At 35.1% G+C, this 13,943-nt stretch overlaps 1 protein-coding gene across 1 annotated transcript; it reads left to right on the plus strand.

Moving 5' to 3' along the window:
- Window positions 1–11,110: 11,110 nt before the first annotated feature.
- LOC127809879 (glyceraldehyde-3-phosphate dehydrogenase A, chloroplastic) lies at window positions 11,111–13,936 on the plus strand. The gene is made up of 5 exons (XM_052349033.1): window positions 11,111–11,349; window positions 11,469–11,591; window positions 12,332–12,630; window positions 12,727–12,971; window positions 13,228–13,936. The coding sequence occupies exons 1-5, from the start codon at window positions 11,308–11,310 to the stop codon at window positions 13,728–13,730; spliced, it is 1,212 nt and encodes a 403-aa protein (XP_052204993.1). The 5' UTR covers window positions 11,111–11,307; the 3' UTR covers window positions 13,731–13,936.
- Window positions 13,937–13,943: the final 7 nt, after the last annotated feature.

The following is a 13,943-nucleotide window of genomic DNA, read 5'->3' on the forward strand; positions in this document are numbered from 1 at the left end:
CCTCTACCTTTCTTGGATCCGTACTCACCCCCTCTTGTAATATGATATGTCCCAAATATTCCACCTACCCTTGACCAAATGTACACTTAGATTTCTTAATAAATAGTTGGTGAGATTTGAGGATGTCAATGGTGGTTCTGAGGTGAGTAAAATGTTGTTAAAAAGTAGGACTGTAAATGAGTATATTATCAAAGAATAATAGTATAAATTTTCAAAGATGGGGTTCAAAAATTCTGTTCATGAGAGATTGAAAAGTTGCAGAGACATTGGTGAGTCCAAATGGCATCACCAAGAATTCAAAGTGCCCATGATGAGTCCTAAAGACTGTTTTGGGAATATTCTTGGGTTTCATTCTAATTTGATGATAACCCAAGTGTTGGTCAAGTTTAGAGAAGAATTAGGCATGGTGAAGCTCATCCAAAAAATCTTCCACCAAGGGTATAGGAAATTTATCCTTGATGGTCATGGCATTAAATTGGCAATAATCTATGCAAAATCGCCATGATCCATCCTTAGGACTGGAGAAGCAAAAGGGCTTTAACTAGGTCTAATGATAGATTGTTGGAGCATATCTTTAACCATTTTCTCAATCTCATTGTTTTGAATTGGAGGGTAACAGTAAGTTCTAATGTTAGCAAGCTCTATTAATAGAGTGGTCAAACATTCTGGTAGGGGGAAGGGATTAGGGTTCAATGGAAAGATCCTTATACTCTACCAACAGTTTATTAATGAGATCCAAGTGGTGTACCTAATCTGGTATTCCCTAGGGTGTGCTGACTGTTAGGTATATCTCCCTATGCATTCCTTGATCTCCTTATACCTCCTCTACTACCACAATTGAGAAAATGTGTGCCAACCAAGGTTGTTAAAATCGGGATTTTAAGTGGGATCGACAAAGGGTCTATAAAATCGTATTGTAAAATAGAATCGTAAAATCGTAAGATTTTAGAGATAATTAAAAATACCCTTTAATTTTTGTAAATATATGTGTATAATAACATAATTTTGTAGAAAATAAATTAATATCATTTAATAACCTGATTATTCCTTATTATAATTCAAAAGATGATACTTTTAAAATATAGCTAAAAAACTAGCAGGTTGGTATAGGCAATTTAGAGGAAAAATATAGGTAATTTAGAGGTAAAATATAGCTTAAAATTCTTTAGAGTATGCTTCCAACGTCTTCCATTAGATTTAGATTGCAATTTTTTCTTGATTTAACATTGATTAAATCAAGTAATATCCCGATTTGAAGTTGGGTGGTCCATTAATTAATTACTTGTTTGTCTTGATTTACTTATGCAATCAATGTTAAATCAAGTAAAAATTATAATTTAAATCAAGTAAATTGAAACTTATGCAATTAATGTTAGATGCTATGTGATATTGGAACTTATGCAATCAATATTAAATCAAGTTCCAATTTAGAGGCAAAATATAACAATTCATTGCATAAGTTCCAATGTCAGATGCTATGTGACATTGAGACATTGGAAGCATCCTATAAATTACAACTTAAATCAATGGAGGTCTTTGAACCGTAAAATCGTTTGGGGATCTTTGAAACATAAAATCGTAAAATCGTACATGTAAAATCGAGATTTTATAGGATTTTATCCCAAATTAGATTTTACATGGGATTTGAATCGTTTGGGGGTCTTCGAATCGTAAAATCGTAAAGTCGTACGCGTAAAATCAGGATTTTAACAACAATGGTGCCAACTGATTCCACTTCCCCTTGATTACCTTTTATAACCTTTTCCCAAATATCATTTTGTAGGTTCTAGCCTCTTTCCCCCCTAATAATGTCATCTCTCTTCCTTCCTTCTCAAAGGACACCTCAGTTCGGTTAAAATCAAAGCTAATAGTTCTTACCCCCTTCATCCAATCCATTTCAAGAACCACACCATAACCCCCCCAACTACAATAGCCTCAAATTTGCTTCAAATCTTTTCCCTTGCATCTCCTAGCAAAAGCCATTGCAAGCTGATTTGCTCAGCACCCGTTAATAATTACAGTAGAAACATTAAAAAAAAAATTGGTTATAGTGGTCTAGTTCCTTTCATGACAGGTTCTACATTTGATTAGTATAAGATACTAATTATAAAAGATGATGAGTCATATGCCATAATCCATGAAATGAATATAGTATATATGTGGTGGATATTAGTTTAACATCTGTTGAATGTGACACAAGTGACAGATCACATGACTGAGAAGGTTAATGATATGTCATTGGCTTCGATTGTGTTATTGGTCCTTAGATTGGAGATAGGATAATTGTCTTATATGTTGGTGTCAAAGATTTTTCGTTGCGCGGAGCCACCCATATATCACAATGAGAATGTGCACTGTGTGGTCTCTATATAGTAAGGTATGGAGGCAAGTGTTTGATAATAGGATCTATTGACCTCCGTCGTGAGGTGAACATCCTATGCGATCAATACTAGTCTGTGATTGTATAAATCCTTGATCAGGGTGCACATGATTGGAAATGAGTTTTTAATTTCGAAAGGAATTCCAAAATATCATCTCAATCACACCATGCTAGATCTTGGTATAGTTATCGAGTCAATAAGTTTGATAAGTCCATGGCTATCACTCGATCAGAATGTCAGTCGATGAAGGGATTATAGTATACGAGAATCAAAAGCTCTAATAGGATTACCTAAAGTTTGACTTTATTATTGGTAGGATCGTCCTGACACAATGCTAGTTATCACTCAAGACTTCTCGAGGTACATCGAGGAGATGGAAAGATTTTTCTTGTAGATCAAAGAGTTTGATTGACGTCAAAGTATTTAACGTGTCTCAATTGCTACTAAGTGATGAACATAGAAAGTCACATACATTCCGAGTGTAGTGGTTGATTAGTGATGTAATGTTGTAATTAATTATTGATCATCATTAAGAGTTAATGATGACACCGTTATAGTTAATGAAATGAGTTTAATTAATGGGAGCAATTACTAAGTGTTAACAGACATGCTATTAAGAGTTAACGGGGGATTCGGTTTCATTATGAGATAATAAAAGGGCCATTAAGAGTTAAATGTGGGCCTAGATGCAATTTACAGAAAGTTGCAACGAGAGAACAAACTCGATCGATCGAACCTTAACCAAATCGGTCGATTGGTCCTCGCTAATCTGTTGCAAACCAGTTGATCATTTCCTTAAAACCGATCAATCGTTTCCTATAGCAATGGTCATGTTCGGGAATGTTCACTTGTTTTTTGTAACCAATTTCAGGAACGTGTGGATGAAGAGCAAGGTTGTTAAAATTGGTATTTTAAGTGGGATCGTAAGAGAGTCCATAAAATCATATCATAAAATCGTAAGATTTTATGGATAATTAAAAATATTATTTAATTTATATAAATATATATTTATAATAATATAATCCTTAATATAAGAGAAATACATGTACTTATTTCAAAATTACTTAATCTATCAATTTCAAAAATACAAAATAATATGAGATTTCTAAATATTAAGTCCATTTATCATCAATTTATTATTTATCCATCTATAATCAAGATTTCAAACAACAAACATTATCATCATTGTCAACAAACATTGTTCTTAAATATAAATAAAAATACTAAGTCATAAAAACAACAAACATTATTAAACTTCTACATTATGTCATTATAAGCACAACATACAAACTAAAATAAATCATTAGTAGAAATATTTAAATCTTCATCCAAGTCCAAGCTATGACCATCACCATCATCATCAACATCTTCTAAATTAATGTCATCTTCAAGTTCAAAATTGCCAGCAAAAATATCATTACTATCCAATTTTGAACCTCCTAAAGGCTTCGATGGGCCTTCATCATCATTTATGTCTTGGTCATACACCATATGATCTTCACCTTCATCTTCATGTTTCCCACTCTCCATCATTGTTGCACCAACGAGAATATATAAACCATTTCCATTGGAGGAATCAATATGGATAAACTCCTCTATTATCCATTCATCACTTGAGGATAGCTCATCAACGCCAAAAGTTTTTTCATCTTTTATGGATTGTCTATCTCTCAACTTTAAATTATACATTACAAAAACCAAGTTATTCATCTTCTTTTGATGCAAACAATTTCTTTGCTTTGTGTGAACCTGAAACATGATTTATAAAGTTATCACAAACCAATTGTTAGTTTGCATCAAAACATGGTGTTCAAATTTTAAAACATAATTAAAATAATGACTAAGTATATTTTGCTTACCATCTTAAATGCACTCCAATTTTGTTCACACCCAAAAGAGTTGCATGTCAAGCTCAACACACGAATAACAAACCTTTGCAACTCAGGACATCCATCTCCATAGGTGTCCCACCACTTTCTTGGAACCTTTTTATCCCTTGAACGCTTAGCAGATTCATGGCCAAATAACCCTTTTGCATCCTTAAACATATCAAGTTGCACATTTATTTTGTCCCTTTCATCTAGATCTCTAACCATTCTTTCAATGCAATTAAATTGTCCCAATTTTATTTTCATATCAAGTTTAAAATTTGGACTATAATGATAATGGGGGTTCAAGTAATACCCTGCAGCATGTAATGGCCTATGCAATTGAAATCCCTTTCTTTCATCAACAATCTTTAAAATTGGCTTGAAACTACATAAAAAATGATAAAATTAAATAAATAGGTGTATGTAAAAGAATGCAAGGATTGTAAAATTATAAAACCATATATAGTTAGTAACTTACTTTTTCTTTACATTGTTAAAATTTACTTTAGTCTTTTCTCTAGCTCAATCCATCTTCTCATAAAGAAAGCTTATAATTGGTTACTCATTTAAATCAACCAATCAAATAACTTTTACCAATGGCAATGCTGCCTTCAGACAATAAATTATATTTTTTCAAAATCTGGAATCTAACACCGTTTGTTGAACTCGTTTTCCATCTTGTTGAGACACAAACCTACTAGATGTCTATGTCTTTGAAGTGAACATTGTTATCAAAGGAGCTTTTAGTTCACCAAGGCAACCTAAAGTCAAATATATAGTTGCAAAGCGAGTAACAACTGGTCTTATCAAGTCTCTTTTTTTTGTAAAATGTCTCAACATAAAAATAAGAAGAGTTCTAGAATAAATGTAAATTGATATCCTCCTAGCCTTTGTAATGGTAGTAGAATGGACTTTGAGTTTCTTTTCAAAATCCTCTAGTATCAAGTCAATATAGTGGGCAGCACATGGAGTCCAATACAACCATTTTCTTTTCTCAATTAACATCTCACCTGCAACTTTACAATTTGCAGCATTATCAATTATAACTTGCACCGCATTCTCCTCTCCTACTTTCTCTACTATCGCATCTAACATCTCAAACACTTTGTCAGTAGTTTAGAAATATCATATGTATCAATTGAGGTAAAAAAAAATTGTCCCCTTTGGGCTATTAACTAAGAAATTACAAATTGAACGCCTCTTTTTATCAGTCCACCCATTTGACATAATTGAACAACTTGTTTTTTTTTCATTCAACTTGGTACTCCTCAAGCAATTCCACGGTGCGAGTTATTTCTTTTTTTAAATATTTCACTCTAATCTCGTGATAGGAAAGAGGTTTAAGTCCACATCTATATTTGCGTACCAATTCAAGCATCTTTGCAAACTTAAGATGCCTTACACAATTAAAAGGAATGGCACATACATAAAAAAAATCTAGCAGTTGGTAACATTCTTTTCTTAATTCCTTTTTCAATATATGATTAATTGTTGTTTAAATACTTCTAGTTGCACTTGCATATTTCCCCCTTTTTAAAAAACATCCAAACTAGTATTCTTACTCCTTTCTTTTGATGTAACATGTTGCACCTAATCACCCTCTTCATCTAAATCATCAATACCATGAATTATCTTTCTTTTTCTTTCAGTAGCTTCAGCATTCTTCACCAAAATTGTCAACATTTCCTTTTTAACATCATCTGGAACAATTACATAAGGCTCCACATCTTTACGAGTACAAGCTAAGTGATGTTTAAGGCCAAAAATACCATCAAAAAAGATCTTATCACAAAATTTACACTACACTTTTCTTGAGTTCTTATCCACATTAATGGCATATTGCCATCGCACATCAGACCTATTTCCTATTGTATTTTTTTCATAACTTTTGATTTTGAGGACCTAGATGTTGACATTCTTTATCAATTATTAGTAAATAGTAATCCTGTAAAATGTGATTCAAAATAAATTCGAACTAGAAATAAGGACAAGATAGAAATAATTTGCAAACTACTAATTAATTTTCTTTTAGTTAAAACAATAATGAAAATTTAAACCCAATCCACATAGTAATTCAAAGTGATTTTGCAATAATCGTCATTTTAACTAAAACATAAACACATAGTAATTAATTTCCATTCACAAAGTAACATTTCAAGCTCATCTCTAAACTTCGTTTCAAGCTCATAACATTTTAAGCTCATCTCTAAACTTTATTTGTAACAAACTTGTAATGTATGACATATATGCTCCAACTTGGAGCTTAGTCTAAGCATTATTAATGGTTTAGGTGTATTATCCATGTATTATATTTCTTAGTGTAACTACAAATAAGGCCAAACCTCGTTTGGTACCTAATATTCCTTCTTCTGCTCAAGCTTTACAAGATAAAACCAAACAAACTAATGGGCCTGTTTGTTGCAGCTTAAAAGTTGCAACTTTTAGCTTCTATCTTCAAAAAAGTTGGGATGTAGTGTTTGTTTCAACTTATGGAATTCTAACTTATAGATTCTACTAGCTTTTAGAAGAGGTAGAAGTTGGCTTTTTCAAAGCTGGGATACCCCAGCTTTTACAACTTCTGCTTAAATAATTACATTTTTGTGACAATTTTGCCTTTATTTTTAACAAAGAATTACCCTCTTGTCTACGCAATCATGAATTTTTCTTCTCCACCGCCATCTCCATTTTCAGATCTCTTCCTCTCTCTCTCACCATCTTTCTTTCTCTCTATACTCTAATTAATTTTTTTATAATACTTAAAACTTATATATATACACCAATTAATTTTTAAATTATCATTCTATAACTATTAAGGGTATTATGGATAATTATACAAAAATAAGTTATTTTACAGCTTATCATATCAAACACCACAACTATTTAACTACAATTTCTAAGAAGTTGCAACAAACAGGTTCACAACTTATTCTAAGTTTTAGAAGCTATAATCTAAAAAGCTAGAAGTTATAATTTCTTTAATTAAGCTACAACAAATGGAGCCAATATTTAAAATTGTGCTCTGATTATCAACTACAATGCAAAGGACTGTAGTGAGACAAAGGAAAATTCTACATGTGATTAGGCACAAATGCTTCCAATTAACTTAATAAGAAAAAAGAAAAATTAAGACTGCGTCATCTTTGTTGTTTTCAACCCATTTTTAGTTTTCAGTTTTCGAAGACAATGAAAATACGTTTGCTTTGTTATTTTCAAAAATATATTTTCAAAAACAAGAAAAAATTTTATAAAGAAAATTCAAAACAATAAAATATTTTTTTTGTTGTTTTCAACCAAAACAATCTCTAAATTCAAAACATGAAAAACACAATTCATTTTTCATGTTTTTTGTTCTAAAAAATAAAAGAAGGAAAAAATGAAGAAAAATTTATTCTTAAATTTTAAAAATAAATTTTTATATTTATTTAAATTTACAAAATATAGTATACCTATTTATAATTAAAAATATAAGATAATAGTATATTATTAAGTATATTACACATAAAAAATATAATAATATTTAATATAAATTATTACTCAGATGTGAGTAATTTATTAATCAAATTTATTATTTTATTTTAATAGTAAAATTTTATTAAAAAAAGTTAATTTTATCATTTAATAATCAAATTCATTGAATAAAATATCATAAATTAATTTTATTCAAAATTCTAAAGTAAACGCGTTTTCTAATTTTTTGTTTTAAGAAACAATTTTTTAAAATGAAAAAAATAATATATTTTTAATTTTTTGAAAACAGACTATTAAAATAGAAAATTAAAATAAATTTAAAATTCAAAATTAAAAATTAAAAATAAAATAATTTGTCATTAGTATACTTTCGTGTAGTTCAAGGTATACCAATAGCGTTATTCTAACTAAATAGCCTTCACATTAGCAACAAAATAGTTGTTGAATTTTTTATAGCATATCACTATTGTAATTAATCGTTGTTGATTTTTTCAATTCAAAATAGCTGTTGGATTTTTCAGTCAATTGATGCATTAATTAATCGTTGTTTGTTGTTTAAATGTTAATTTGTTTACAGCATCACTGTTGTTTGCAATCAGACGAACGAATTGTAAAATTGTTATATATACATGCCCACATTTACTAATAAAAAGACTTTTATTAACAGATATCTGAACCTAATTTTTCTAAAAGAGAACTGCAGTGAAGTGAAGTGAACAAAATGTATGCACAAAATATGCACCCAAAAATATATAATATTATATATATATGTGTATGTATCACTCACTATCTCACTCACATACTCAGCACAATACACATACAGCGATCGAACTTCAGGCGTAACACATAGCTCGACACAGCACAAAAATAGTAATCTGACTTGGCAAAAAACATATAGTCATGACTCATACCTTTGAGGCTTTGATTATTTGAACTTTGAAGGTGAAGCCGTGAACAAACGAAGAAGAAGCAGAGCAAATACAGAACAATCGCATGCAGCAAGCACCACCGACACCGCTGCACTAATCAACCACGTCGTAGCAAAGGAGAACTCTGATCAAGCACGTTGCAGCAAGCGGAAGCGTCAATTGCAAGGGTTGTAGCGGTCGATTAGGTTTGAAGGATGAGAAAACTTACGGAGCAGCAGTGCTTTATATATATATATATATATATATATGTTTGCTAGTTTCGTCTATAACCTGGAAATGGGGCCAGTTTCGTCTCTAACCTGAAAATGGGGCCTAAATTGAACTCGGTATACTCGGTCTGAGTTTACGAGTCCCACTCATGAGTTTACTTTGATTTTGCCACAAAACCGATGTAGCCTAAATTGAACTCGGTATACTCGGTCTGAGTTTACGAGTCCCACTCATGAGTTTACTTTGATTTTGCCACAAAATCGATACTACATCCGAGTTGAAGCGTTAAATGTTTGTTGACTCGTAAACTCTTAAATTGTATGAGTCAACTTGCGATTTTAACAACATTGATGAAAAGGATGACGAGAAGGACAGCGTGTGATTTACCTTCATTTCCCTCTCTCTCCCTTGTCCCCCCCCCCCCCCTCTCTCTCTTTCTCTTTCTCTCTCTCTCTCTTAGTCAATTTTGTCCAATTTGGAGGATATGTGAGGGTTTAAGTGTAAAAGGGAAAAAGAAGAAATAGCTCAATAACCTTGTTGCATTTGATGTTATTGCTCTCTCTCTTGGTTGTGAGCATTTCTTACTCTCCCAGATTCATAAACCCATCCTCTCTTCTTCCTCCCATTATTCCTAGTTTCTCCTTACTATTGTAGCAATTTCAATCCAATAGTGAGATTATTTGGATTTGAAACCCTTTTGTTTCTAACCCCAATTACAACTACATCACCTGCAAGAAGCTTGGCTAGTACATAAGCTTTCTTGCAGGTTTCATCCATTACTTGAAGCATGGACTAATTAGGGCTCTTATGTAAATGAGGGTCGGATTGGTCATCCGATTTTACTGTTCAAAGATGTTGTTCGAGAGCCGTTTGTTGAGGATGGAGCTGTCTCGGGTGGATTTCAACCTCTTCATCAACAATGAAACTTTCTAGTGAGGTATACATTCTAAATGCCCCATGGATGGTTTCATTTTTATTGCATATGGTTGTTAGATATTGGGTCTTTCAAGGTGATTTTGCTTTCTTCCGTTGCGTTTATTATGTATTTTCGAAAAAGTTTTGAAAATCAACTAAAACCCTTGCATGAACCACCAATTGTTGGCATTTTCTTTCAATTTCTTACTAGGGTTCCTCTGAGCATGGTTGACTCCAGGACCACCGTGTACGGTTGAGAAAGTTATGTGTCTACAATAGATAGAGTCTCATGTCCCCCTGCATAAGCGTGCCACGTGTCCTAGTCACAATCGAGGGGTATAAATACTCCCTGACCCTTCGTATTCTTGATATTTTTTAGACCCTTGAACTTCCTACACTACTCATCCACACAACTCACTCACAGAACTCACACCCCTTCAGTTTACCTGCACATTTCTCTTACGTACGTCATCCGTGCATCACACTTTCTCAGTTCACGCGTGCACCCTTCCATAGTTCACCTACGAACTTCTTTCGTTCCCAATACATGCATCCATACTGCATCTTCACTCTCATGGGATAGTATCTGACTTAGGCAACGGAGGCCCATGTAAGAGAAATCTTCACGTGCCTTTTGACTATCTTTTGCCATGCAATTTACCTCATATGAGCATCCCCAACTCTCATGGATAGTTGTGACTCCACCCAAGGATTGCCATCCAAAGACTCCATCTGGACACTTCTCTCGAGACTTCACTCGTGAACTTCATCATGAGAGATTACATCCGTAGGCAATTTCACCTCCACATACCATTTTTTTCGTTTCCCCGGACAATGGGTAAGGCCCCACGGCTATTAATTCCTTTCGGCCAGTCCTTACTTTTTTGTCTTGCCAGGTCTTATCGACTTTTTGCAAAGTTTTTACGAAATAAATAAATTTTAATTATTATATTCAAATAACAATAAAATGTAAAATGATTAATTCTTGTGAATGAATAATGACAAGAGAAACGAAAGAGTTTTGTGTTATTTCAAAAAATACAAAAGTGATGAATGTCTTTTTACTAAACGTTGACTATGGCGTATAAAATTTATCAAAATAATTTTGTAAACTCACCATTTTTGGTACTTAATTACCCGGAGGACATGCCCTTAGGCCCACCCTCGTTCACTGCCATCAAAGAAGAGGAGAGAGAGAAAGAGAGAGAGAGAGATTATGGACGTGGGGAGGAGAAATAAAAGGCAAAGCATAGCCATACATTATGCGAGAGGCTATCAATAATCTTATCCTTTTCCTCCCTCCTCCCATCATCAATATCATATTTCTCCAGCCACTGCCACTGATAACATTATGCTGCTCTCTCTCCCTCTCTCTGTCTCTACTAAAACTCCATTTTCCACCACAAACTACTACAACTACTACTACTATTATTACTCTTTCTCCTTCCTCCTCCATACACACACACACATATTATAAATACCACCTATTCTAACTGAGCAACTGCTTGCTTGCTTGCTTGCTTACGCGCGGCCATGGCGTCGGCTGGTCTCTCTGTCGTCAATTCATCCCTCCAGGTCTGTGCTCCATCCCAATTAATATTCTTATAGTTAGTTGTAGTTTGATGCTTTGATTGCTTCAACATATCTGTATATGTTATCTTACGTAGTATATATATATATATATGGGGGCGCAGGGCAACACAAGCAGAACAGGATTTTCCGAATTCTCCGGCCTCCGCAGCTCTTCGGCGTCGCTGCCCTTTGGCCGGAGATCCTCCGAGGACTGGCAGTCTCTCGTTGCATTCCAGACCTCTGTTGTCAGTGCTCTCTCTCTCTCTCTCTCCCTCTCTCTCTCTCTCTCTATGACAACATTCGGCTACTGCTAATATTGCGGCGTTTCATTCATAAGATTGGGAACATCATGTTAGCGAAATGCCTCTTAATTACGTTATTGATCAAAATGATGTATATTTAATTCGATTTTTAATAAATGTACAATAAAATTCTGTGATTTTAGATGGCAGTTTTTTTTTTTTTTTTTTTTTTTTGAAATAGAAACTTAGTAAATTAACTTGTAGTTGGAAATGATATAGGAATATAACCGCATACATAATGCATAAAAATGACTAATAATCATTTAGGATTTATCAAGTTAATTATATCAAATATCAAATCAAAACAAAAGACACATTATTATAAGAATTGTGATTAAGTTGTCATCATCATTCAATTAGTTGCAGCAAGCTGCATTATCTTAGCCACGAGAAATTTGTCAAAAAGATTTTTTGGGTGCAACCTCTGATGTTTGTTGTTAAAAAAATTTCTTTCTACGATATTTATTAACTTTTTACATTAGGTAAGAACACAAATTTTAGAAGATTATGATTTTCAATGGTAAAATATAATACAAATTAAAAGCAATTCTTCATTGATATTAGAAGTTAATGTGATGCTTATTCTTTAATTAATCCATTTTCATGCAACCATATTATATAGAGAGAGAGAGAGAGAGAGATGGTGTGAAGAATTGGTGATTATGGAATATATATTCTGATAGGTGGGGGGGAAGCAGAAGAGGGGAGTGGTGGAGGCGAAGCTGAAGGTGGCCATCAATGGCTTCGGTAGGATCGGCCGGAACTTCTTGAGGTGCTGGCACGGGCGCAAGGACTCTCCCCTGGACGTGGTTGTCATCAACGACACCGGCGGCGTGAAGCAGGCCTCCCACCTCCTCAAGTACGACTCCACCCTCGGCATATTCGACGCTGACGTCAAGCCCGCGGGGGACGAGGCCATCTCCGTCGATGGCAAGATCATCAAAGTCGTCTCCAATCGCAACCCGGCCAATCTCCCCTGGAAGTAATAATTAATAATTATTTAATTCATCATCGTCATCGTCATCTTCAATTCATTTCTTTCACTACTCGCAATGATTGGCTGCTAATCTGGTGATAGGGATCTGGGGATTGATCTGGTGATCGAAGGAACGGGGGTGTTCGTGGACCGTGACGGCGCCGGAAAGCACATTCAGGCTGGGGCGAAGAAGGTTCTGATCACGGCGCCGGGGAAAGGCGACATTCCGACGTACGTGGTGGGCGTGAACGCCGACGCCTACGACCCGGCCGAGCCCATTATCAGCAACGCCTCTTGCACCACCAATTGCCTTGCCCCATTCGTCAAGGTCCTCGATCAGAAATTCGGTAATATTACAATATCAACGTTAAACCCTAACCCACTCTGTCACTGTTGAAATTATCACGAACTATTGCCTGTCTCTTCAATACAAAAACCCATCTAAAATTGAAAATCTTCCTACCACAAAAATAAAATAAATAAAGATTCTCTATGCCTCTGTCTCTTCAATACTAGAGGGAGGAAGGGCTGCTTGCTTGCTCAATTAGAAGATTTTCACTTGGATTTTGGTGTAAATCTCAATTTCTATGTATCACATGACAGGCATCATAAAGGGCACAATGACCACCACCCACTCCTACACCGGCGACCAGCGCCTTCTCGACGCAAGCCACCGGGACCTCCGCCGCGCACGAGCAGCTGCTCTCAACATAGTCCCTACGTCGACCGGCGCGGCCAAGGCTGTGGCGCTAGTGCTGCCAACGCTGAAGGGGAAGCTGAATGGAATCGCGCTGCGGGTGCCGACGCCCAACGTGTCGGTCGTGGACCTGGTGGTGCAGGTGTCGAAGAAGACGTTCGCGGAGGAGGTGAACGCGGCGTTCAGGGACAGCGCGGAGAAGGAGTTGAACGGGATCCTGTCAGTGTGTGACGAGCCGCTGGTGTCGGTGGACTTCCGGTGCACGGACGTGTCATCGACGGTGGACTCGTCGCTGACGATGGTGATGGGAGACGACATGGTGAAGGTGATCGCCTGGTACGATAACGAGTGGGGATACTCGCAGAGGGTCGTCGATTTGGCCGACATCGTCGCCAACAACTGGAAATGATTATGATGATTTTGTAGTGAATTGATTCTGCCATTAACTTTGCTTTGTTATATATCCGTTCCACAGTTTTATTTCTCCTCCTCCTCCTCCTCCTCTTCTTCTTCTTCTTCTTCCGCCATTAATGCATCGATTTTCTTTAGATCTCTGCTTCGGCTGGGAATTGTAACGAGGATATATACATATGTTTTTCTCTTGTTTCTTGAAAACTGGGTT

Source organism: Diospyros lotus, chromosome 9 (assembly GCF_014633365.1).
Source record: "Diospyros lotus cultivar Yz01 chromosome 9, ASM1463336v1, whole genome shotgun sequence".
Classification (NCBI taxonomy): domain Eukaryota; kingdom Viridiplantae; phylum Streptophyta; class Magnoliopsida; order Ericales; family Ebenaceae; genus Diospyros; species Diospyros lotus.

Bases quoted from the DNA above. Each gene is read 5' to 3' on its own strand.
- LOC127809879 (XM_052349033.1), top strand. From the start codon at position 11,308: ATGGCGTCGGCTGGTCTCTCTGTCGTCAATTCATCCCTCCAG. The intron at 11,350-11,468 runs GTCTGTGCTCCA...ATGGGGGCGCAG, and splicing joins TCGTCAATTCATCCCTCCAG to GGCAACACAAGCAGAACAGG. The intron at 11,592-12,331 runs GTCAGTGCTCTC...ATATTCTGATAG, and splicing joins TTGCATTCCAGACCTCTGTT to GTGGGGGGGAAGCAGAAGAG.